The sequence below is a fragment of the Solea solea genome, chromosome 20 (assembly GCF_958295425.1).
Source record: "Solea solea chromosome 20, fSolSol10.1, whole genome shotgun sequence".
Classification (NCBI taxonomy): domain Eukaryota; kingdom Metazoa; phylum Chordata; class Actinopteri; order Pleuronectiformes; family Soleidae; genus Solea; species Solea solea.
In genome coordinates, this window is record NC_081153.1 from 804,613 (window position 1) to 829,725 (window position 25,113).

General features: G+C 39.1%; 1 protein-coding gene across 3 annotated transcripts in view; it reads right to left on the reverse strand.

Annotated features, from left to right (window-relative positions):
- LOC131447243 (AT-rich interactive domain-containing protein 1A-like) overlaps positions 1-25,113 on the reverse strand; it is an 85,534-nt gene that overhangs the window by 46,264 nt on the left and 14,157 nt on the right. For all 3 annotated transcript variants that reach the window (XR_009234012.1, XM_058618875.1, XM_058618874.1), the window contains exons 2-3: positions 11,481-11,699; positions 8,345-9,115 (exon numbers count right to left, since the gene is read on the reverse strand). Coding sequence is in view for 2 of the 3 variants with exons in the window: in XM_058618875.1 (XP_058474858.1) it covers positions 8,345-9,115; positions 11,481-11,699 (990 nt within the window). In the remaining variant the exon portion in view is untranslated. The remainder of the gene's footprint in view (positions 1-8,344; positions 9,116-11,480; positions 11,700-25,113) is intronic.

Genomic DNA, 25,113 nt, shown 5'->3' on the forward strand with positions numbered 1-25,113 from the left:
TAACTAACATATACGTGACCATGAAAACAAGTTAATATATGCAAGTAGACCTCCATAACTAACATATACGTGACCATGAAAACAAGTTAATATATGTAAGTAGACCTCCATAACTAACATAATATGTGACCATGAAAACAAGTTAATATATGTAAGTAGACCTCCATAACTAACATATATATGTGACCATGAAAACAAGTTAATATATGTAAGTAGACCTCCATAACTAACATATACGTGACCATGAAAACAAGTTAATATATGTAAGTAGACCTCCATAACTAACATATACGTGACCATGAAAACAAGTTAATATATGTAAGTAGACCTCCATAACTCACATATACGTGACCATGAAAACAAGTTAATATATGTAAGTAGACCTCCATAACTAACATATACGTGACCATGAAAACAAGTTAATATATGTAAGTAGACCTCCATAACTAACATATACGTGACCATGAAAACAAGTTAATATATGCAAGTAGACCTCCATAACTAACATATACGTGACCATGAAAACAAGTTAATATATGTAAGTAGACCTCCATAACTAACATATACGTGACCATGAAGACAAGTTAATATATGTAAGTAGACCTCCATAACTAACATATACGTGACCATGAAAACAAGTTAATATATGTAAGTAGACCTCCATAACTAACATATACGTGACCATGAAAACAAGTTAATATATGTAAGTAGACCTCCATAACTAACATATACGTGACCATGAAAACAAGTTAATATATGTAAGTAGACCTCCATAACTAACATATACGTGACCATGAAAACAAGTTAATATATGTAAGTAGACCTCCATAACTAACATATACGTGACCATGAAAACAAGTTAATATATGTAAGTAGACCTCCATAACTAACATATACGTGACCATGAAAACAAGTTAATATATGTAAGTAGACCTCCATAAATCACATATACGTGACCATGAAAACAAGTTAATATATGTAAGTAGACCTCCATAACTAACATATACGTGACCATGAAAACAAGTTAATATATGCAAGTAGACCTCCATAACTAACATATACGTGACCATGAAAACAAGTTAATATATGTAAGTAGACCTCCATAAATCACATATACGTGACCATGAAAACAAGTTAATATATGTAAGTAGACCTCCATAAATCACATATACGTGACCATGAAAACAAGTTAATATATGTAAGTAGACCTCCATAACTAACATATACGTGACCATGAAAACAAGTTAATATATGTAAGTAGACTCCATAACTAACATATACGTGACCATGAAAACAAGTTAATATATGCAAGTAGACCTCCATAACTAACATATATGTGACCATGAAAACAAGTTAATATATGTAAGTAGACCTCCATAACTAACATATATGTGACCATGAAAACAAGTTAATATATGTAAGTAGACCTCCATAACTAACATATACGTGACCATGAAAACAAGTTAATATATGTAAGTAGACCTCCATAACTAACATATACGTGACCATGAAAACAAGTTAATATATGTAAGTAGACCTCCATAACTAACATATACGTGACCATGAAAACAAGTTAATATATGTAAGTAGACCTCCATAAATCACATATACGTGACCATGAAAACAAGTTAATATATGTAAGTAGACCTCCATAACTAACATATACGTGACCATGAAAACAAGTTAATATATGCAAGTAGACCTCCATAACTAACATATATGTGACCGTGAAAACAAGTTAATATATGTAAGTAGACCTCCATAACTAACATATATGTGACCGTGAAGACAAGTTAATATATGTAAGTAGACCTCCATAACTAACATATATGTGACCATGAAAACAAGTTAATATACTGTATGTAAGTAGACCTCCATAACTAACATATACCTAACCATGAAAACAAGTTAATATATGTAAGTAGACCTCCATAACTAACATATATGTGTGACCATGAAAACAAGTTAATATATGTAAGTAGACCTCCATAACTCACATATATGTGTGACCATGAAAACAAGTTAATATATGTAAGTAGACCTCCATAACTCACATATATGTGACCATGAAAACAAGTTAATATATGTAAGTAGACCTCCATAACTAACATATATGTGACCATGAAAACAAGTTAATATATGTAAGTAGACCTCCATAACTAACATATATGTGACCATGAAAACAAGTTAATATATGTAAGTAGACCTCCATAACTAACATATATGTGACCATGAAAACAAGTTAATATATGTAAGTAGACCTCCATAACTAACATATATGTGACCATGAAAACAAGTTAATATATGTAAGTAGACCTCCATAACTAACATATACGTGACCATGAAAACAAGTTAATATATGTAAGTAGACCTCCATAACTAACATACATGTGACCGTGAAGATAAGTTAATATATGTAAGTAGACCTCGATAACTGACATATACGTGACCATGAAAACAAGTTAATATATGTAAGTAGACCTCCATAACTAACATATACGTGACCATGAAAACAAGTTAATATATGTAAGTAGACCTCCATAACTAACATATATGTGACCATGAAAACAAGTTAATATATGTAAGTAGACCTCCATAACTAACATATATGTGACCATGAAAACAAGTTAATATATGTAAGTAGACCTCCATAACTAACATATACGTGACCATGAAAACAAGTTAATATATGTAAGTAGACCTCCATAACTAACATATACGTGACCATGAAAACAAGTTAATATATGTAAGTAGACCTCCATAACTAACATATATGTGACCATGAAAACAAGTTAATATATGTAAGTAGACCTCCATAACTAACATATACGTGACCATGAAGACAAGTTAATATATGTAAGTAGACCTCCATAACTAACATATATATGTGACCATGAAAACAAGTTAATATATGTAAGTAGACCTCCATAACTAACATATATGTGACCATGAAAACAAGTTAATATATGTAAGTAGACCTCCATAACTAACATGTATGTGACCATGAAAACAAGTTAATATATGTAAGTAGACCTCCATAACTAACATATACGTGACCATGAAAACAAGTTAATATATGTAAGTAGACCTCCATAACTAACATATATATGTGACCATGAAAACAAGTTAATATATGTAAGTAGACCTCCATAACTAACATATACGTGACCATGAAAACAAGTTAATATATGTAAGTAGACCTCCATAACTAACATATATGTGACCATGAAAACAAGTTAATATATGTAAGTAGACCTCCATAACTAACATATATGTGACCGTGAAAACAAGTTAATATATGTAAGTAGACCTCCATAACTAACATATACGTGACCATGAAAACAAGTTAATATATGTAAGTAGACCTCCATAACTAACATATACGTGACCATGAAAACAAGTTAATATATGTAAGTAGACCTCCATAACTCACATGTATGTGACCATGAAAACAAGTTAATATATGTAAGTAGACCTCCATAACTAACATATACGTGACCATGAAAACAAGTTAATATATGTAAGTAGACCTCCATAACTAACATATACGTGACCATGAAGACAAGTTAATATATGTAAGTAGACCTCCATAACTAACATATACGTGACCATGAAGACAAGTTAATATATGTAAGTAGACCTCCATAACTAACATATACGTGATCATGAAAACAAGTTAATATATGTAAGTAGACCTCCATAACTAACATATATGTGACCATGAAAACAAGTTAATATATGTAAGTAGACCTCCATAACTAACATATACGTGACCATGAAAACAAGTTAATATATGTAAGTAGACCTCCATGACTAACATATACGTGACCATGAAGACAAGTTAATATATGTAAGTAGACCTCCATAACTAACATATACGTGACCATGAAGACAAGTTAATATATGTAAGTAGACCTCCATAACTAACATATACGTGACCATGAAGACAAGTTAATATATGTAAGTAGACCTCCATAACTAACATATATGTGACCATGAAAACAAGTTAATATATGTAAGTAGACCTCCATAACTAACATATACGTGACCATGAAAACAAGTTAATATATGTAAGTAGACCTCCATAACTAACATATACGTGACCATGAAAACAAGTTAATATATGTAAGTAGACCTCCATAACTAACATATACGTGACCATGAAAACAAGTTAATATATGTAAGTAGACCTCCATAACTAACATATACGTGACCATGAAAACAAGTTAATATATGTAAGTAGACCTCCATAACTAACATATACGTGACCATGAAAACAAGTTAATATATGTAAGTAGACCTCCATAAATCACATATACGTGACCATGAAAACAAGTTAATATATGTAAGTAGACCTCCATAAATCACATATACGTGACCATGAAAACAAGTTAATATATGTAAGTAGACCTCCATAACTAACATATACGTGACCATGAAAACAAGTTAATATATGCAAGTAGACCTCCATAACTAACATATACGTGACCATGAAAACAAGTTAATATATGTAAGTAGACCTCCATAACTAACATATATATGTGACCATGAAAACAAGTTAATATATGTAAGTAGACCTCCATAACTAACATATATATGTGACCATGAAAACAAGTTAATATATGTAAGTAGACCTCCATAACTAACATATACGTGACCATGAAAACAAGTTAATATATGTAAGTAGACCTCCATAACTAACATATACGTGACCATGAAAACAAGTTAATATATGTAAGAAGACCTCCATAACTAACATATACGTGACCATGAAAACAAGTTAATATATGCAAGTAGACCTCCATAACTAACATATACGTGACCATGAAAACAAGTTAATATATGTAAGTAGACCTCCATAACTAACATATATATGTGACCATGAAAACAAGTTAATATATGTAAGTAGACCTCCATAACTAACATATATATGTGACCATGAAAACAAGTTAATATATGTAAGTAGACCTCCATAACTAACATATACGTGACCATGAAAACAAGTTAATATATGTAAGTAGACCTCCATAACTAACATATACGTGACCATGAAAACAAGTTAATATATGTAAGTAGACCTCCATAAATCACATATACGTGACCATGAAAACAAGTTAATATATGTAAGTAGACCTCCATAACTAACATATACGTGACCATGAAAACAAGTTAATATATGTAAGTAGACCTCCATAACTAACATATACGTGACCATGAAAACAAGTTAATATATGCAAGTAGACCTCCATAACTAACATATATGTGACCATGAAAACAAGTTGATATATGTAAGTAGACCTCCATAACTAACATATACGTGACCATGAAGACAAGTTAATATATGTAAGTAGACCTCCATAACTAACATATATGTGACCATGAAAACAAGTTAATATATGTAAGTAGACCTCCATAACTAACATATACGTGACCATGAAAACAAGTTAATATATGTAAGTAGACCTCCATAACTAACATATACGTGACCATGAAAACAAGTTAATATATGTAAGTAGACCTCCATAACTAACATATACGTGACCATGAAAACAAGTTAATATATGTAAGTAGACCTCCATAACTAACATATACGTGACCATGAAAACAAGTTAATATATGTAAGTAGACCTCCATAACTAACATATACGTGACCATGAAAACAAGTTAATATATGTAAGTAGACCTCCATAAATCACATATACGTGACCATGAAAACAAGTTAATATATGTAAGTAGACCTCCATAACTAACATATACGTGACCATGAAAACAAGTTAATATATGCAAGTAGACCTCCATAACTAACATATACGTGACCATGAAAACAAGTTAATATATGTAAGTAGACCTCCATAAATCACATATACGTGACCATGAAAACAAGTTAATATATGTAAGTAGACCTCCATAAATCACATATACGTGACCATGAAAACAAGTTAATATATGTAAGTAGACCTCCATAACTAACATATACGTGACCATGAAAACAAGTTAATATATGTAAGTAGACTCCATAACTAACATATACGTGACCATGAAAACAAGTTAATATATGCAAGTAGACCTCCATAACTAACATATATGTGACCATGAAAACAAGTTAATATATGTAAGTAGACCTCCATAACTAACATATATGTGACCATGAAAACAAGTTAATATATGTAAGTAGACCTCCATAACTAACATATACGTGACCATGAAAACAAGTTAATATATGTAAGTAGACCTCCATAACTAACATATACGTGACCATGAAAACAAGTTAATATATGTAAGTAGACCTCCATAACTAACATATACGTGACCATGAAAACAAGTTAATATATGTAAGTAGACCTCCATAAATCACATATACGTGACCATGAAAACAAGTTAATATATGTAAGTAGACCTCCATAACTAACATATACGTGACCATGAAAACAAGTTAATATATGCAAGTAGACCTCCATAACTAACATATACGTGACCATGAAAACAAGTTAATATATGTAAGTAGACCTCCATAAATCACATATACGTGACCATGAAAACAAGTTAATATATGTAAGTAGACCTCCATAAATCACATATACGTGACCATGAAAACAAGTTAATATATGTAAGTAGACCTCCATAACTAACATATACGTGACCATGAAAACAAGTTAATATATGTAAGTAGACCTCCATAACTAACATATACGTGACCATGAAAACAAGTTAATATATGCAAGTAGACCTCCATAACTAACATATACGTGACCATGAAGACAAGTTAATATATGCAAGTAGACCTCCATAACTAACATATACGTGACCATGAAAACAAGTTAATATATGTAAGTAGACCTCCATAACTAACATATACGTGACCATGAAAACAAGTTAATATATGTAAGTAGACCTCCATAACTAACATATACGTGACCATGAAAACAAGTTAATATATGTAAGTAGACCTCCATATCGTTTCTTTGCAATGTACCACACTAAGGTCTTACTGTCAAATTGAAATAATGTATGAACAATATGAATGTGACAATAACCAGTGATAAATAGAGAAGAGAATTCATAGAGAGTCATGTAGATCTGTACTGACCTCCAATAACATCAGCATACATGGAAGGCAAGATGCTACCTGCTTAGCAATTCTTAGCTTGGTTCCAGCGCCCTGATTAATGCTTACATCCAGGGTTACGCCTGCAGTGCTAGTTATAGCTTTAGCACAAGTTGAATTTTCAGGACGTTTCTCTCCACATGAGGACAGAAGAGTTGCCTGTTAACAACGTTGTTTCCCTCATTACGTCCATGTCCTGGTGAGACGTCCTGTGCTAAGCTACATGTAGGGGTGGGAGATACACGCTAAAAATAATATCTCCATATTTTCTTTTATTTTGACGATGTTTATCTAGGATTGTACAAAAATAACACAAAAACAAAAAAGGAATATTTGCATAGTGCGCTCCAGATTATTTTATATTCTGTACAAATATAGAAAGAGTTTGAAACAAATGTAATTAATATGAACAAAATAGAAAAGAATACTATTACTGACTTTAATCTCAGAATTTATGCTGTTTCGTTTTTTGTTTTTTTAATGTGGCTCTAATACGTATAGAACTGTTAGGATTGTCAGTTTTTTTTTCTTCTTGTGAATGATACAGTGATGGGGTCTGTTGAGTGTGCCGTGCGGGGTTACCCGCTGGTGTCTCCATGTTTTCTTCAACTGGCCTGAGTGGCAGAGAACGCGTTCACAAGTCTACTAGTGGTCATGTGAAACCCAATCCTGATGCTCAGCGCTCACTGATGCAGCGAGGACTTGTGTTGCACATGTTTAGGGAAGGTGTGGAGTTTAACACACATGACACTGCTATCACAAACTATATAGATACATAATATCGCTTACACACCGTGGTTTTCGTTTGCTATGAATTCAGAAAAGAGAGACGGGTTTGAGGGTCAGTGTCGCCCTGATCAGAGGTTGCTGTGGTTACTATAAGTCGGCAGTAGCTTCAGGTTAGCGGGAGGAGGTAACGTGTAGTCATGCTACAATGGCTACAACTGTCGCACATGCAGGATGTCAGACTGGGGGCGTGGTTAAATCCTTGTTTCCACCTTTGCTTTTGAAGGTTGAGATTGTGAAATTGTTTCTATCAATATTCAAATGACAATTGAGATTGTGACACTCCTAGTGATGACATTATCAAGTAGAGTAAGTGCCAAACTGCAAGTCCTTGTGCGGTCTAAAAAAGTGGTACTGACGCACTTCAAGTAAAAAAGCATGCATGCGCTCTCTTTCTTGAGTTCCAGTCATGGAAACAGATACTTAGACATATCACACTTCAGATGAAGTTACCTGTGGTGGAGGTGGGAACCTCTGATAAGATGACTGTTGTTGTTGTTGTTGTTGCTGCTGCTGCTGCTGCTGCTGCAGTGTCTGAGAATAAGGTGATGGTTGGCTGTGTCCTGGAGGTTGCTGGGTTTGAGGTAGCGGACCTCCTGTGTGTGGTTGTTGTGGGGGTCCTTGCTGCTGCAGTGGGGTTTGCTGTGGTGGTGGCTGTCCTGGTCCAGCGGGGTGTGGGTATCCAGTTTGCGCCTGAGGGCCTTGCTGAGTTTGGGAACCAGGACATTGTTGCTGTGTCTGGGACTGTGTCTGGGGCTGTGTCTGGGACTGTGTCTGGGACTGTGGCTGTGACTGTGGCTGTGACTGTGGCTGTGACTGTGGCTGCGACTGTGACTGCGGCTGCGGCTGCGACTGCGGCTGCGGCTGTGACTGTGGCTGTGACTGTGTCTGTGTATGTGTCTGTGGCTGTGGCTGTGGCTGTTGTGGAGGGGTGTAAGATGGCTGTGCTGGCTGAGCTTGTGACGGTTGGCCGTAGGTGGGTTGGCCTGGAGCAGGGCCGTGGGGACCTTGTGATTGTTGGTAAGGGGGTCCTGGCTGGCCATGTTGTCCAGGAGGCTGTGAAGGGTGGCCCTGGTGAGGGTAAGGTGGTCCAGAGCTGCCCTGGGATTGGCCTGGGTAAGGGGGCTGTTGCTGACCAGGATGAGGTGGGGGGTTGTGTTGACCATAGTAGCCCTGGCTCTGTTGACTGTAACCACCTGGACCCTGCTGTCCATATGTTGACATCTAGATAGAAATGCAAGAAAATACGTCAGGGAAAAACACGTTTGAATTGTCTGTGAAATTAAACTGCTAATATTTGACATGTTTGACAGGACAGTGACTCAGTGCTGAAACGGAGATGAAGGGGCTTATTTAAACTGACCCACCCAGTTTTCTGGAGGCCCACCCTCAATCAAAATCCTGGCACTGCTAATGTGGCTGCTACTCTAAAATCTTCTTCCGACACATGAGTGAAAGAGAATAATTACTATTACATTAATGCACAAGATCACTGCAACATCACAGCAAACTGACCATGATATTATCTTCAGCAGCTTCCACATTGTCCAGCACTCTCAGTGGACAGACAGGTCAGTTAGTGACACTATTAGAGGAAACGTGGATTTATGTTGGCTTTCTTTGGAAAGATGAGGTCACCCTTGGTTCCCTGAGGCCAGGGCCGTAACATACATGAACGTTTATTTTGTGTCACACACTACAGATAAACATAAACAGATAAATTGTCACTTTATGGTCATAGGTTTTTATTTATCCTTCTTTTTGCAGCTTCAACGACATGAACACTGGGGGAAATGTGTTTACTGACCCTATAAGTACAATCAACAATGTTTGTTACTTTTTGGTGTTATTTTATAGCCATAATTATGTCTTATGTCCTGTTTACAGAGATGTTTGGATAGATGAAGGTTTCCCTCACTTTCAAACCCACATGACAGCTGAGGATCATCTGTTTCAGTCACTGTCTGCACTTCACACACAGCTGCACGAAACTATTCAACTGTTAAACTATACATGTACAATATTACAAGACTTGTCCTGAATGAAGAGAAGACTACACAAGCAAGGACCGTGCAGAGGACTCAACACTGGAATCAGAGCCTTGGAAAAGGTGCACCATCCACATGAGCATTGATGCAGACAGAAGTCAGGACAGTTATGGATAAGTGACAGACATTTGAATATCAACAACAATCATACACTGAGATGATCCTGATATGTCATGTCTGTCTTCAACAAGATCTGAATCCCAGACTGATGCTGAAAACAGCTGCAGTTCACCACACTTTTGTTTCTCACTACAATAAGTTGGCACAAGAACCCCTGTTTACCCCCGACACACAGCAGAAGGTGGGTTATCATCATCAGAGCATCAAAAACTATATATATATATTTTAAACATGTTTCTTTAACCTCTGAAATCAGAGGCTATGAAGCCGCACAGCGAGCGCGAGCTAGCCGTTAGCACCACACTAGCTCATCCTGAGGTGAGCTGCTGAAACAACATTATTTCATAAACCAGCGCCACCTGTCGACTTTCAACAGCCTCTGTTTGTTAATTCTACCCCAAAGAGCAGCCATGCCAAGAGATTTGTGTGTTTTAAATGTGTCCTGAAGCTCCACACACAGAGCTAAGTACGTCTGCAGGGCCGGTCCCCGGGCTCCAGGTTTACCTGCGCGACGATCACTCACCCTGTGTAAAACAAGGGTTTTTTTTCTGTTACCTGTGAAACACGGGTGCTCTGAAAACACCCCCATTAGCACTTGGTACTTTCCTCCTGATGAAATGAACATGGCAAAACCATTGGTTAATAATAAATGGGTCAGTTTTTCTGTTTAAGTAATATCACTTGATCAAGTCTATTCTAACATTCCACACTACAAAATAAGTCATTAACGTTTTTATGGTTCGTGCCGATATCGAATCGGATCAATATTAGTACAGGCCAATATTCAAGGCTGCAATATCGGTGTCGTATCGGAAGTGAAAAAGTTGTATCGGGACATCGCTAGCAACTACTTCACAACTGTAACACACAGCTCAACTACAACAACAACACAACAACACAACACAGGATGATCAGGTAACACAGGGAGGAGTCATTTGGGTGAGGAAGCAATGATTTGTGAGGCAACTTCATGGTGACGTCATGGCCGGGAGGCGGGTCATCTCGCTGGTTTCACTGCTTTTCTAATGAGACACAGAGTCCGTGGACCTGCTGCATTTTCACTGGAAATCAACATAAGATCCCAGTCTGAATTGTTTGATTCAAAGTGGATCCAAGGCTACATCCGTGCTACTCATTTTGATGAGTCTGTGAAAATAAACCAGAACACACCTGTTGTCCACTGGGCCAATCAGAGCCCCAAAATGCACAGGTTAAAACACGGCTGGCTCCAGGTTTGCATGAAGATGATTTAACGTTCATTTTCTAAATTGTCACATGGGATCGGGATTGTTGAACGTGACAGTCTTTAATCTCTGCTCAACCCTGCTTTGAAGTGTACTAGAGTTTCTACTTCTGAGGATGAACTAAGAAGACTGTCGACAGTCGTTTAAATCAACACATTTAGATGAACGTTTACCAACCTGCTGTCCATACTGTATGCCACCCATAGCAGCAGGTGTTCTGCTCTGCAGGCCCATGGGATACCTCTGAGGCCCAGCAGGTCCGTATCCCGGGCTCGTGTAAGAGCCTCCCTGCTGGGGTCCAGTCCCAGAGGGAGGCCCCTGCTGTTGCGAGTATGAATTGGGTCCTCCATAAGGCTGGCCGCGCATCTTCCCCACCGGGTCCATTGAACTTGGAGGCTGGACAATATAAAGAAAGGGGCAGTGCATCAGTGAGATAATTGACTGTTATCAGAAGACTTGATTTCAATCAGCTGATTTAAACCCAGTGATGTGACAGGAGAAGCAGATGGTTCTTCCTCTGCTGGATCCTCAGGGATACGACTGCAACTCATGGAGTAAAGTGGCATCATGGTACGTGAAGACCGTCTTTACTAAAATAAGTTTGAATGAATATATAATGACCTGGAAAATATTACAATATCTGTGATAGTTAGTTAGTTAGTTCCCGGTCACTACGTAGTGAGCATCAAAGATTTAGTAAAAGTGAGACGTCTCACTCAGAGCTACGACAGTCGTCTGCGGTGAAACATTGTTTAGTGTAGCACATTGCATGCATGTGTGTGTGTGTCTCCTGCAGTGTACATATAGATCAATATGTACAGTACATATAGATCTATTTGTACATATACTGTAGATAGATATATAGAAATGCAGTTTAGCATCCAATCAGAAGTGCAAAGAGCAGCAAGTTCATATCTGTTCCTGAGCCTACTGGTTCTGGTCCTGAGGCTCCTGTAGCGCCTTCAAGAGGGAATGAAGAGACAGGATGGGAGGAATCCTCAAGAAGGCTCTGAGCCTGGTGTAGACAGCACTAGTTCTGGCACAAGTTTAGACTATTTAAGCTATTTTTCATTAGCAATGACCACAAATAAGGTTCTGCTCTTGACTGTATTAACAGATTCAGAAGGTTTGGAGGCAGAGTTCAGAGCAGATCAGCAGCAGCCTGTGAGGACAGATGAAGGATGCAGGAGGAGACCAGGTGAACGCTTGTACGCTGCATTACTGGAATAAAGGTAATAGTTAGAGTTACTTACATAGCTTTAATCTGGAGGTCATGTTTAATCTGTTGCTCTCAGACAGTCAGTGTACAAGTGAGGGAATAGATGGAGGGGCGGGGCTGTTTTCAGTGTTTTTGAAAATACAAAATGACTGTATTATATGTTGATACATGCTGCTGTATTTGGTAGTTTATGTTGACACATTTATTAGTTTTATTTGAAAATGTCAACCTTTCAAAGAGAACTTCTCTTCATCACTCCTCTTTTAATGCAGCTCAATATAAAAGAGGAGTGATGAAGAGAAGTTCTCTTTGAAAGGTTGACATTTTCAAAAGGAAGGAATATAATATCATATCATATAATATAATCTCTAGTATAAAGCTGTAGCTGCTGCTGCTGCAAACATTGAGATTCTGAGTTACATTACAGTGACAGTGAAGAACACAAATGCACACTCTGCCTATTTTAAATAGGGATTGACTATAAGAATGAAACAGAAGAAGAATTCATTCATTAACAGTCACCATCTCTTTCACTTCATTTATCACCTCACATAAGGTTTAGTTCTGACTTATCTTATCTAACTCACACAAACCTTGGATCACTACTTCAGTCAAAGCATAATACTGTATCTTTGGATCACACTCACGTCTGACATAACAACAGGGCAACACCAGCTTCTATTTAGAGTCTCACTGTTGAAGCCTTTGTGTAATTCTTTAGTTACGCCACCAGAGGGGGACATTATACATGTAGATCCTTCATTATCCTCAGGTGTGTGTGGAGGAGGCAGGCATGGAGTTTGTCTAACTGTGTTCATGTGTGTGTGTGTACAGTTTGTATAACGTTGTAGAATAGAAAGTAAAGTGGATCTGCACCATACCTGTGTAAATAAATGTGACATTGATTACTTATTTGATACTGAACATGTGTTCTAGAAGGTTGGCCAAAACAATCACACAAAGAGCCAAAATGGACCAGTTTTTAATCATAAAAGGACCAAAATCTGCTTCAAGAACTTGGGTTAGGGTTAGCTAGCTTTGGCTTTCAGTGTTGGGGTGCCTGGACTCTGGACCGACTAGAGGTCATCGCTGGACACAAGTGGGATTGTTTGGATAACGTGGGGACGAGCACGGCGATGAGCACAGAGAGTGAACGCGAGCTCGACTCTGCATGAGCACAGAGAGCTGCAGCATCAAAGGCTGCTACAGCTCTCGCAAACACAACACAGTCTTATTTTGAAAGTCCAGAGCTCAACACTGCGACCAGTGACTCCGCTGTGAGACAGTGTGAGTAGTTTTACCTGCGACTGAATTTACTATTATTTGAACATAAACAGAGTTCCACGACACATCGCTGTGTTTCCATGTGGAGGATGGACGGCAGTGATGACGCAGGACGCTGACTGACAACTGCACAACAAGGTCATAGTAGACACAACGGAGAGAGTGACTCTCGATACAGTCATTAAACCTCTGAACTGTCAGAGCGACTGTTTTTAAAGATGAGTTCTGAGCATGTGAACATGTTTACTTTCCTTCATTTGAACCACATATAGACACTAACAAGCACCTGAGTGTTCAGTCTGCACAAGGAAATCAAAACTTTCAACAAGCAACAGAGAATGTCAGACGTGGAATCCCTCGAGAGTCCGGGACGGAGCAGACAGTGACAGCTGCATCATCACCGCTGGGATTCCACAAACACAATTCAGCAAAATTCATCTGGTGAGTATAAAATATCGACATTTTCATTAGAAATCACAACTTTTTCCTTTTAATTTGGCAAAACATTTCCATATTCTCATTTTATACAGCATCGTGTCTGAGTCAGGGACCCAGGGTTATAAAGTCTAGAACTAGCATGGAACAAGCAGTCCTTACACAGACATCTGTATTTGGATCTCCACATGTTCACATTGTGGATGTTATGAGACTAACGTTTATAATATCTGAATGTCTAGATTTCCAACAGACGGATCCCTCAGCTTAAAGGAAATGAGGAAAGAAGAAGCAGAGGCACGAAGTAGGAACATGCAGAAACAATGAAGAGCACAATTTACACACACACAACACCAGACTCACAGATCCTTCAGCTCCACCTGCCACAACCAAACCGCTCTGTCCTGCAGCATGGACTTGTGCTGACGTCACAGCAGCCTCACAACATCTGCACAACTGCACAACATCTGCACAACTCCACCTCTGACACCACATTGTTTTTGGTGAATAATGTTTTTATTTATTAATAACTTTTATTAGTTTAAGTTGAATCTCCATGACAAAAAAAGTACCTACTCAACATGGGTGGAGTCATCACTGCACAGCTGCGTGAAAGTGCGGTGACTTTGTTTTACACAAACACACACACACTCACTCACTCACTCACTCACTCACTCACACACACACACACACACACAGTGACAGTGACTTGTACAGCAGTTGTTTTCAGTGTAACTGAATCATTAGAATCAGTTCATTAAAACATGTGTTCAGTTTTCAGTTCTTCCTCCATGAGCGGAGCACAGACTGCGTCTGACACTGGACTGAGACCCAGCAGCAGTGTCTGTGATGCAGTCATGATCAGCAGTGCTGTCCCTGAATACACCAGACTCCTGTAGTTGTTGGAGGTGAACCCACGTTTTTAGGATTATTAAGTCGTTTAACTGATCTACAGTTCGGCTTGGTTGTTGTGTGGGACGTGTCTTCCTGTGACGGCAGTCTGACCAATCATCGCATCACCTGAGCAGGCACTACTAAAACTAGTACCTGGTACCAGGTTACTATGCTAGTGGAAACGCTAGATAAACCATGCCGTGGCGAGGTGAGTAGAGCCGGTGGAAATACACTATTATACTTTAGGAACTACCTTGTAAGGGGTTTCAAAGGGCCTTTTGGTCTAGTGGGGCCCTTCACACCTTGGTTGAATGGTTTTGTCACACAGGTGAACCTCGTGGGAGTTGACCCTTCCCAAGCGTTCTCCCAAGACATTCACAAGGAATCTTCAACTTCAACTTCAACTTCATCTTCATCTTCACTTCATCTTCTACAATTACAATTCAAAGCCACCTTGTTATGTCATGTTCTTATGTCATGTGATCACCTCTGAAGGTAAAAAAAAGTCTTCCACAATCCACCACAAAGAAACAGATGATGTGTTCTGCAGACAGTTGATCTTTTGTTCATGGCAAAGGTCTGCGATCACATGGACAATCCTTCACTGAAGCCTGAGTCCACCAGGCCTTTAACTCAAACTGTTGATGGATGCATGACTTTTGTCCTGGTGCAGGGTCACAGGAGTAAACCATGCCTTGTTACAGGTCTCCCACCATGTCTCTGAAAAAGCAGTTTAGTCTCCAGAGACCATCTCTATGTGTGTCCATGATTTTGCTTAAGCAGAGAACTTCTCATGTCTCCACAGCACAATGACCAAGCTACAGCTCACTTGTCACTATTCTGCACACGCAGCAGAACTGACAGAACTGACAGAACTGACAGAGGCATGCAAACGTGTCAGAGCCACTGTCATATTTACATCTGTGTCACAGACCATTTCAAAATGTGGGGAAAATCTATCACTATCAACAGTGAGGAGTTGTGTGATTGTTTATTGGTTGTGTGTGGTTGTCGTGTCTAATCCTGTGACTTTATGCAAGTCAGCTAAAGTAAGGCTTATGCTAGTTAACATGTACAACCTCGTGTTAAACTTTTCTATTTTTTAAATGTATTCCATTTTATTTTGACAAAGCACATTGTAATGTCTGCATGTATTGAAGTAAATATCAGTAATACAGTGGAAGTGGAAGAAGATTCTTTGAGCTTTTTGGCCATCAGACATATTTTATGTTCTGTATATTTTTTCCATTCCATTTTTTCATCTGGTATTTTTTATAGGTATTAGTATAAGTATATACTAATAAGTATTAGCATGATTACTTTTACCCTTTGGTTAAAACATAATTATTAACAAGACCGGACGCAAGCTTTTATTTTGAAAAAGATGAAATAAGCGAGGTGGCATGAGACGAGAGGCTCCGATATGCAGCCATACACTCTTGACTGTTTTGGGACAAGGGATTTGTAAAGGCGTGCAGTGGGAGGGGTCTGGACCAAGGCCAGAGTGCAGGAGCCAGTACTGTGCATCACAGACAGAATCCACCACACTGCCACATGGCCTCAGTCCCCCTGAATGAAACAACACACGTTGGTTACATAGTGAGTCTGTGCACTTAGTTCTATCAACAGCTGATAAGGTATATATAAGGGGTGGAAGTGTATCCATCACTGTGTCACATGAACTTTGTAACTCTATCATTACTGTGATAAATATGCACTGTTTCTACGTTAGGACATGGACTTGAGTCCAAGTCATCTGGGAGTCAAGCACTGCTGAACCAGACCGAGACTTTAGCACTGACTGTAATCTGACTGAGAGAAAGAAACTTTACACTGATGAAGACAAACTCAGTGTTTCTGTCTTTGTATCACAACAAGCCTGATGCAGTCACTATAACCTGTGCTGATTCTGAATGGACACAGATGTGACCTCAAAAAACACCAGTTCTACCTGTGTAGAACCAGACCAGAACTCAAGTTTGCTCAGGCTTGTGTTTACTTTGCCCGCTGACTGCGTCATGACATGCTTATTACTGTGACTGCTGCTGCTTATTACTGTGACTACTGCTGCTTATTACTGTGACTGCTGCTTATTACTGTGACTGCTGCTTATTACTGTGACTGCTGCTGCTTATTACTGTGACCTCTGGTTATTACTGTGACTGCTGCTGCTTATTACTGTGACTGCTGCTGCTTATTACTGTGACTGCTGCCTCAGAAGCTGTGTGTGTTTTCACTGTTGAATGAAGATGAACAAGGACAAATAAATCGTAGCTGCTACAGTTCAAATCTTTGGCTACTGGCTGACGCTGATCTACTATGGCCTTTATGCTAACGTGTTAACATTTAAGTTTCTACACAAACAGATTATTTAGTGGCAGGACATGAGAAGAACTGGACACCTTGAGGGGAATAGACACAGTAGTTACTTCTGAGATGACGACATGACGCCAGCGATGAAAATAAAGCACCCTGAACCTCTTATTCACCTTCTATCTTCTTATAGAGCCTCTTCATAGAACCCTGTTATTGATAAAACCTTGTTCAAACTACAACAATAGTAGCACTGCAAACTGTTATTTCAAAAACAGATGATGGAAATATGATGACACTAGTGTAAGGACAAGAAATGATAACAGAATAAGCCACACCCCTTCCTATATATTTTTAGTTATTTCATTTCAAATGTAAAGAGGTTTTTTATGTATTGTATATGTACTGTTGTGTGTAGCAGTGTCTGTGATGAGCAGCAGCACATACAGAGGGAGTGTGCTTTCACTGACAGCTACACCAGGAGGGGGTGGAGCTATGTAAATGAGATGATTCTGTCTCTGTAAATCTTTGATCCTAAAATTCTCCCTAAAGCAGCACATTGAAGGAAAGCTTAGAAATGACACTTTCAGTGTAAATGTTTTTCCATGGCTGGTCACATATACGACGTGATATAAGCAACAACGGTGTCCAAGTAACGTCTGATAGACAATGACAATGACAGTAAAGTGTTTTTGCTTGAGGATGTTATTTAAATGTTTGAATGTTATTCATGTTGTTTTCACACCACGCTCATCTTCAGTGCATGCTAACATCGACAACATTACATGTTCACCGCTAACTCGGCATATTTTATGTTTCCTGGACAAAAGTCACATCTGCGTTCATATGTGTATGTGTCATTGTATTGTATTGTGCAGACCGTGGCCAAGTGGAAAGGGAACTTGACTTGTAACCAGAGGGTTGCCGGTTCAAATCCCCACCTGGCCAAAAAGGGCTGGGGTACCCCTGAGCAAGGTACCCAACCCCCAATGCTCCCCGGACGCTACTCATTTCTACTAATTCTAGGATGGGTCAAATGCATCCCTAAGGGGATTAATTAAATTCTTCTACTTTGTACACAGAACATTACACATGGAGAACGAGTAGAGCTAAGTTGTCTTTGATTCCCACCTCCACAAGTCTGCATGCTGATGTGTCCTTGGGCAAGAGACTGAACCTCACATTGCTCCTGGGTCAGGCTTGCATTTCTATGGGGAACTGCGATTGGGCAATATGAAAACATTCCGATCATCTCAGTGCAAGTGAAATCAAGATGTTTAAAAATGTTTGAAATGACTTACTGCGTCTGTGCAGCTCAACCTCAATCCTGCCACATTCAACTGCAGATGTATCTGGGGGGTAGGGGCGGGGCTAATCACCTCATAGCATATTACGGAACACCTTGCTGGATAAAATAACACAAAATGCCCTGTTTGGGAGTATTTTGGTTTTAAACCAGATGCAAAAGGAAAGCATCTCTGTGGTGCTGGTAAATAGAGATGTCCGATATTGGGTGTTTTTTTTTTACCGATAATTGATATGCCGATATTGTCCGACACTTTTCTGATTCTGATATCAACCGATACGATTTGTACAGGCTTTTTTTAGGTGACATCGCATATCTCCTATGTGCTTAAGCCTCATTACTGCCACCTACAGAGTGTTGATAAATGAAGATGTAAAATGCTTTTAATAAATGCATATAGTATATTTATTGTTATCATCTTCACATTTGAAATGTTCACTTATTTTATTCATTTATTTTTATTAACATATACAGTAGCATGAGTAACTTTGCTGACTGTTGATCTGTCTTATGTGTTTATGCGTTGTCGGTGTTAGGCTAGCATAATGATGTGCACCTGTTCCACGTGTTATTATCCAGGCTTATCTTGAGACCAATGCTGTTTCCCAACCGTCATTCCACTGTGATGCCGTGTTGCAGGAGTGCACTGTAATAAAGGGACCTGTAATGGTTTTCAGTGTGTTTCTGTGAAAATGGCACTCGTTTTAACGGCTCTGTGGCCAAAAAACGGACTTTGCACAGCCACTCACAACCACCACAGGTGGGCTCACATATTCACGGAGCTACCTGTTGGAGCTCGGCCACCATCTGTCCTCACTGACAGTGTCAGATTGAGGAGGAGAGGCAGCCGGCTCCCTCTACCTGCCATTACGCTGTCAAACGTGTGATCGCTTCAGAATACGACAAAAGAACTCTTCGCCCTCCTAAAGTTCGATCAGTGCTACCGACAGAGCGGCCTCTTCTGCTTCACTGAGACCTGGTTTAACAAGGACACAGACCTGCAACTGCACGGCTTCAACATCATTCGCTTTGACAGAGACGCAGCGAGAACCAGGAAATCGATTGGGGGCGGGCTCTGTATGGCTGTCAACAGAAAGTGGGTATGGCGGCTGACAGCTATTACAGAGCTGTCAATCAGACTGGAGCAGCCTGTGTTTCTGCTGGGGGATTTTACACCACATCTGCCCCATCTGGAACAACATGTGACTACTCCCACCAGACCTCTAAAAAAGCCACACCCCCCCTCGGCCGGTCAGACCACAGAGTCGTACTGCTGCTACCAAAACACAAATCACAACTTAAAACAGGCGACACAATAACATAAACCCTGGTTTAATAACATAAACCAGGTCTCAGGTGTAGCTTTAGGCTGCTTGGGTTTCAATGGAGCCACAGGATGGTCTGGGAGGAGGAGTGAACCTGAGCTCCTCAGTATCAGACAGAGTTGAGTCCGGAGGGACACAGCACTGGATAAACGCAGCAGTTAGAGGGTTAAGAATCCGACGTAGCTGAGCAGGAGCGCCAGTTTCAACTGCAGTGAAGGATAATCCGACCTCGTGATCGGAGAGCACACTGTCACACATCTCCAGGTTTAACACAAACCATGTGAGAGAACAACAAGATCTAAAGTGTGCCCATGATTGTGTGTGGGACCAGACACAGATTAAAAGGGTCGATGAGGTTTAAAAAGTCCTTCACTAGAGGTTTATCAGGACAGCACACGTATTCAATATTCAAATCACCAATAATAACGACACGATCATAGTTTGGAACAATTCCAGCCAAAAGTTCAGAGAAGTCATTGAAAAAGTCCTTATTATATTTGGGAGGTCTGGAGATGACGGCGCACAGCACCGGTTCAGAGCGACCCAACCTCAAACCTCAAGTCATTTCATTACATTTATCGTTCTTCTTATAAACAGCTGCTGTTGCTGGACTCACCGACACCCAGCCATGAAAAAATCCACATTCTTGTTTACCAGGCTAATCCTGGCGAGGTGGGGACCTGCGGCACAGCGGCCTCAGGTTGTGGGGATTCACCCGTGGTACAGTTAAACTACAGTTAAACTACAGTTAAACTACAGTTAAACTACAGTTAAAACACAGTTAAACTACAGTTAAACTACAGTTAAACTACAGTTAAAATATAGTTAAACTACAGTTAAAATATAGTTAAACTACAGTTATAGTTATTTGTTTCATTTTCTACGTGCTCCTCTCCGATCACGCACCGCGGTATATACAGCACAGTATTTCTGATTTAAACTGTGGGTTTAAGGAGATCAATAAACCTGGAAGAGTTCAGTTGTTGGTAAAATGTTGAGATATTACTGTTAACATGATTTTACAGAGAGAGAGAAAAAAGAAAAGAGGACACACTGTGGCTGTGAGCTGAAACAGCAAACCCCGCCCCCTCACCTGAGCATCACAGACACAGCATGTATCCTCACACACACACACACACACACACACACACACACACACACACACACACACACACACACACACACACACACACACACACACACACACACACACTCTTGTGTACAGCATACAGCTCTAACAATAAAACCAACAAAAGCCCTTTATATGTGTGAGTCCTTACAAGGTGAAAAAGATGACCTCGCAGCCAATTACACACATGTACACACATGTACACACATGTACACACACATACACAGCTGCTGGCATGTGCACACTAAAGACCCCGCAGTCAACTTCCTGTTTGAATACTCATTCTTCCTCTTTTTGCCTCACAGAGTGTGAACAGTCTCTGAGTGGCTCTCTGTGAACTCTGAAAAGAAGGTGAAGCGATCAACTGAGGCAATGCAGGGTCAAGCCTCGTTTACACACACACACAAACACACGTCTGCATTCATTCATTCATACACTGCTCGGCAGTGTACAAAGAAGTGAACCAGGCTTTCATACACACATGCTTCACTGATGGGAATTCCATGGTGCCTGAGCCAGAACCAGGTTTTCATTACAAACAGTCAACAATGCTAAAAATAGAAATTCAATTGGAAAACAGACTTAAATACCTTCAATATACTAGATTACTCTGAATTTACCAAACTGAATACACCGCTGTATCCTTCGCGGTGAGGCTGTCCCAAAAGTCTGGCATGAGTTTCTGTGTAAACCTTTGTTAAAACTGTGAACCAAACACAAAAAAAACAATAAAATGCACATCCATTCATTAACGCCAACAATGACTTTATCGCACATTAAAGCAGTTTCTTATTATTCTTATGATTATTATGTTATTATTATTTATTTAAGTCAGTTGCAAACTGGATCTGAATGCACATACAGACCAAGCATGGGTCACAGGAGGACTGGGATGTTGATCATCATCATCTTAGTGGAGAAAGTACCGACCTCTGACATGGACATTTTCTTTTTAACTCATTTTAGATAGAACCAAAGTTATTTGGTTGAATTATCTTATCTGGGAGTACTTTGAGTCTGAAGTACATGCAATACACACTGTTTTTGTAAAAAAATAATGTGTCGTAAATAACCACCAAGTTATATTTGTAAACCATATTCCAGGTCGGTAACATCTGAGGATTTGACTGGTCCATGTTTGTCTCTCAGTCTGAGATACACCACATGTCGGTGTATGTATGTGTATGTGTATATATATATATATAAAAAAAATGATATTACACTAGTTAAAGTTACAGTGTGTAGAACATTAGCAAACATTTACTATCCATGCTGTGTAATAATTATTGTATGATTTTCATACATTTATAATAACAGAACCACGGGCCTCCACCATCGCAACACGCCATGTTTCTACAGGAGCCTGACGCCGGGAAGAAGAAGAAACTGTCACATGACAGAGGAGGAAGTTGTTGTGCAAGCAAGTGACCCGTGAGAGAAGTGAAATACGGCATGTATTATGCATTTCTGAGGATGGAGGGTCACATTTATGGTGAAAGAAGCTCAGAGTTTTTAAAGCTGTGAGAGAAGTCAATGGCTTCATCTCACGTCTTACTGACAAATAAAAGTGAATTGTTTGTATTTCATAATGTGTCATCAGAGAGGCGTCAGAGTGTTGAACAAAGTAAAACTAATGAAAATAAACTTTATGTCATTATTGAGGATGAAATGATTAGCCCGCTATAAAAATGTCTTTGTTTTAAAAGTGCTGTTAAACAGAGCAAAGCAGTTTTAACACAGCGTTCTCAAACATCCTCGTTTTATTTTTGGATGCTTCCATTATTTGACTTTGCACACGGAACTGAAATTATTCCACAAAAACTACCAGGGTCAAAATGATTAGCCCTCTTAAGAACTGACCTTTTTATTGAGCTATCTTAACTTTGTAATGCTCAAAACCTTTTAAATCAAGTTAAACTGAGGGTTATTATCTCCTTATTTAATCTTCAGTCAGGGTTTGAGTTGTCACTTGAGAAAGCATCAAGCCAAAAACAAAAGAAATCAGTTTAGACTTGAGAAAGAGGATTGTTGATGAATGAGTCACATACTTCAAACTTCAACAAACTTTAAAACGATGACTTTTTATATGTTATTAAACTTGTTCTTTCTCTCCCTAGTTTGTGTCTTTCCTCTCTCTCTGTCTCGGTCCTCATCTTGCAGGTTGCAGGATCCAGATCCAGTTTTTGAGGCTATTATTATTACTATCATACATACCATGACCATTATTATCATTATCACTCAGTGATATCAGTATAATTGTTATCAACAGTCTCTGCTGCTGCTTATATAAATGACATCATAGTTGTATAAACATGTCATCACTGACTCTAACGGTCCTGTATAAACGTATTGATACAGTTGTTGTACCTGCTCCTGGTCTCGTTCTGTCTCTACCTTTACTTTACATCACATGTCATTTAACAGAAGGATACAACCTGCCAGGGGTGGAGTTGAACTTGTAACCATGCAGTCTTCTGCACACGGGGTACCGGTCTTAACCACTGAGCTACCTCACCTCAGTCTTGTCCTTTCTGTGCCCCACCTCTCCTCTGTCCCCCATTTTTCCTTTCACCCCAACCGGTCGAGGCAGATGCTGCACATGTGTGAGTCTGGTTCTGTCAGAGATTTCTTCTTCTGCTAAAAGGGAGTTTTTTTTCTCTCCACTGATCTGTCTAGTGTGATTAGAGTTGATTCTAATATGTGACATCACTGTCTTCAACAAGACCTGACTGAAAACAGTTGTTACAGTAGAGATATTTCTGTGATAGTATGAAATGAATACAGAACATATATCTTTTCATCTTTTATTATTTATTTCCTCTTCAGTTTGAACTACAACAAATATAGTACAAATATAAGTAAATTAGTGTAAAATAATATTAAAATACAGAATTTCTCATGTATAAACCATGTGTACGCACATAAAGACGCGACCGCTTGCCTTAATAAAAATGTTCTTGGCGTGGAACGTCGCAGAGCTCAAACTCTACGCAAACTCTTGTCAGGTGGAGACACTGAAACTTATCACAGTGTTTCAAAATAACTTTATTAATGCGTGTACAGTGACAAACACTACTGATGATACACCACGGCAGTTTAATCATATGTGGATAACATCAGAGAGGACACTGAAGACAAAAGTGATCCTGTGTGTGTGAGAGAGACTCAATTTTCTCTAAGTCTTACTTTGAATTTTCCACAGATGAATCTTTTCTTCATGTAACACAGCGATGTAAACAGACACACAACTGCTGACATGAACACATGAACACACGAACACACGTCAGTCAACAGTGTCTTGAACGCTCAAAATAAAGATACGGAATCATTTGTTGTAAGAAAATGGGACTTGAGCGTTGAGCAGAATTTCTACATCATAAATGAATGATTTTCCTTTCCTGTTCCTCCGTCTTTACTATTGTTCTTCATCCATTATATATCCTCCACCAGTCCATCACAGGGTCACACAATTTAGAGTGACCAATTGACCTAATCCTAATCCCCACATTGCATGTTGTTGGACTGTGGGAGGAAAACCCTGTGCAGGACTCGCACACTTTTATAAATGTGAGAATTTCTTTGCGTGTGTACTTTTCAAATTTTGTGAGTACACCAGGAAAGCTGCACACTCTTTTATACATGAGGACCCTGGTCCATGCACATGTCTATAGTTGGCACAAGAACACACAGCAGAAGGTGGGTTATCATCATCATCATCAGGGCATTAAAAACCTGGTTTAGTCTCCAGCTCTCTGTGCTCCTCCAGAGTCATCGTCACCACAAGTCCATGCACATAAAACACAGAAGAGAGAAAAAGAAAGTGTTTGTTTGATAGATAAATGACAGTGGCCTGCATGTTATGGTTAGTAGGTTATTCACTATTACAATAACAAAAGTATGGAACA